Source organism: Sinocyclocheilus anshuiensis, unplaced genomic scaffold (genome assembly GCF_001515605.1).
Source record: "Sinocyclocheilus anshuiensis isolate Anshui unplaced genomic scaffold, SAMN03320099.WGS_v1.1 scaffold658, whole genome shotgun sequence".
NCBI lineage: Eukaryota > Metazoa > Chordata > Actinopteri > Cypriniformes > Cyprinidae > Sinocyclocheilus > Sinocyclocheilus anshuiensis.
This window is the reverse complement of record NW_015542402.1, coordinates 1,864,205-1,866,535: the sequence shown is the minus strand read 5'-3', so window position 1 is coordinate 1,866,535 and position 2,331 is coordinate 1,864,205. Positions and strand designations below refer to the sequence as shown.

The 2,331-nt window shown below is 34.7% G+C and overlaps 1 protein-coding gene across 1 annotated transcript; it reads right to left on the bottom strand.

The window, feature by feature from the left end:
- Positions 1–647: 647 nt before the first annotated feature.
- Positions 648–2,057, bottom strand: LOC107692952 (tumor necrosis factor receptor superfamily member 5-like). The gene is made up of 4 exons (XM_016492163.1): positions 1,954–2,057; positions 1,686–1,838; positions 1,212–1,293; positions 648–1,051 (listed from the first exon to the last, which is right to left on the bottom strand). Exons 1-4 carry the CDS (start codon positions 2,015–2,017, stop codon positions 853–855), a joined length of 498 nt encoding a protein of 165 aa, XP_016347649.1. The 5' UTR covers positions 2,018–2,057; the 3' UTR covers positions 648–852.
- Positions 2,058–2,331: the final 274 nt, after the last annotated feature.

The window sequence follows — 2,331 nt, the reverse complement described above, 5'->3', positions numbered from 1 at the left end:
TTATTGTCATTCAGCACTTATTCTATTATACATTATGTACACATTTCTTAAATGCGTTGAAATGAATTCCTAGCAAAGATGAAGTAGGCCTATAACATTTTAAATGAATTTAATTTAAATACATGGTGATCACCTGAGAGGGAAGGAAAACAGCCATTTACTAACGAACTTGTTTTTTGATTGTTTTTGTCATAGGATTGCAAAAGACTCTACATTACTTCATCAATAAAAGATGTTATTATTTAAAAGACACTTCGTACTGATTCCTCTAAATGTCATAACAGATTAACTACTGAGGTATTATTAATAAACAAAATAAAGGACGGGAACACAATCGTATGAGGAAACAAGAGCTATGGTGAATTTGTACTAATTTGTTAATTTGAGCAGTTTAAGTGAACTGTCTTTAGTGAGCTATTTGAGTTTCTTTGTACATGTCTATGAAGGGTGGGGAAGAAAAAACACAAACTGGATTGTTTTTGCGTCTGGTTTTAAACTCATGACCTGCTTTCATTTTGAAAGGGTTTGTTTTTGGAAGGCCTGTTAATTCCCAAGTGCATGCTGTTGAAGGTTTTGTAAGATGAGCTACAATACATGGTGAAAAGAGGGAAAATCAGATGAAAAACAAACAAAAAATTTAAATAATTTAATTTAATGTGCTTGTTTAAAATCATATTTGGCAACAATGGTTTCTGTAGGTCAAGAAGCATGACTGAAGATTATTATAAGGTCTGTTTTAAAAAGAATATATTTCGCTTGACAATTATACAAAGTTCATCTATGTGAGTAAATATAGCTTGGTCTGATGGTCGAGCAGCTGGATTTAACATGAAGAAGGATGGGAGACATAGTTTAGATCATTTGGTTTGTAACTCGATTTACTCCAGCATATTTGCAGTTTATTTTCTTGACAATAATCAGAGTTATGAATACCACCAGCACACACACAGACAGAATGAGTGGTAATAAATAAGAAGGCGCTCCATTACTGCACTCCGCATCAGTCGTGTCGGTTCCTTCCCTGATGGTTATTTTGCCAAGAGATTCACAGCTGTTAGAGAGACGTACTCAAGTTGAACTACAAATGTATCTCTTCTGAAAAGATCTTGATTTAACCACAAAATCTACTGAAGCAAATAATAAAACAACAAACGTCTAAATTTCATTTAAGAAGGTGTGGAAAGTCAATGCTGCGCAATAATGATACTTACTTTGTATGCAATTTGCAGAATGTATCATCTGAATATGAACCAACAGGACAGTCATCGCACACTGTATCAGTGAATTCTGTTCCTATAAACACATGCAGAGATACATAGTATCAGTACTTGTGTGTTTCAACTACACGAGCAATAGAGGCAGGTCTAACATTAGCTAGTGGCATCATTTTTCAGTATGGCATCTGACACATACATAACTAACAATCTGCCTAATCATAATTTAGCAGGTTTTTTTGAGGTGGTTTTGTCAGGTGCTGTCAGAGTCACAAGCAATGTCTGTCATGAGGAAAAACATTCACAGTACTTCCCCCAAGTGCAATAAAGAGTTGTAAAGCTGCTTTGGAACAATATGCATGCATCCATAATTCAGTTATTTAATATAAATGCAAGCAGAGTTACTGTTCTCAGATGACATCTAAGCCTTATGCATGTATATTAAAGCTGTTTGAATGATAAAAGACTGACCTGTTTGGTTGATGTATTGTCCGGGTGAGCAGGTTGAATATTTCACGGCCTTTTTACAGCTTGAGAGCAAGTCTATACAGTAATAACCTGACAGAGGTTCACAAACTGTATTTGATATTAATGTACATGCCTGCTTTACTCTCAGCCCATTACCTTTGACAAAAAAGGAAACAAATGTATATCAATTGTAGAAAACCGGCCAATGGCAAGTCAGCTGCAGAACAAATAAAGTTAAGTTACAATGCATTTGAAACAAATTTGTACTCACTTGTGTCACAGACTAAACATGGCAAACATTCTGTCAATCCGTTAGGAGAGTTAGTGTAAGTCATCGCAGGGCATGAAGCGCATGTTGTACTTGTATTCTCATCACAATGTCTCTTAACTTGCTTTCCTAGACAATATAAATAGTTAACAATATATTTGTACGTATATTTGTAATTACATAAGCTGTATTTATTGTATGTCTGTATATTTCTGTCAATCGTCAACATTAAACATGTTCCTTATATTCTGTGTCTTGTTTTATGCTGGAATTTCCAATGACACAACAAAGTTCTCAAATCAGAACTGAACTGAATCGGGGAATCTGTGTCGATACCCAGCTCTAGACTAACTAGAGTCATGTTTTGTGTATATATATATA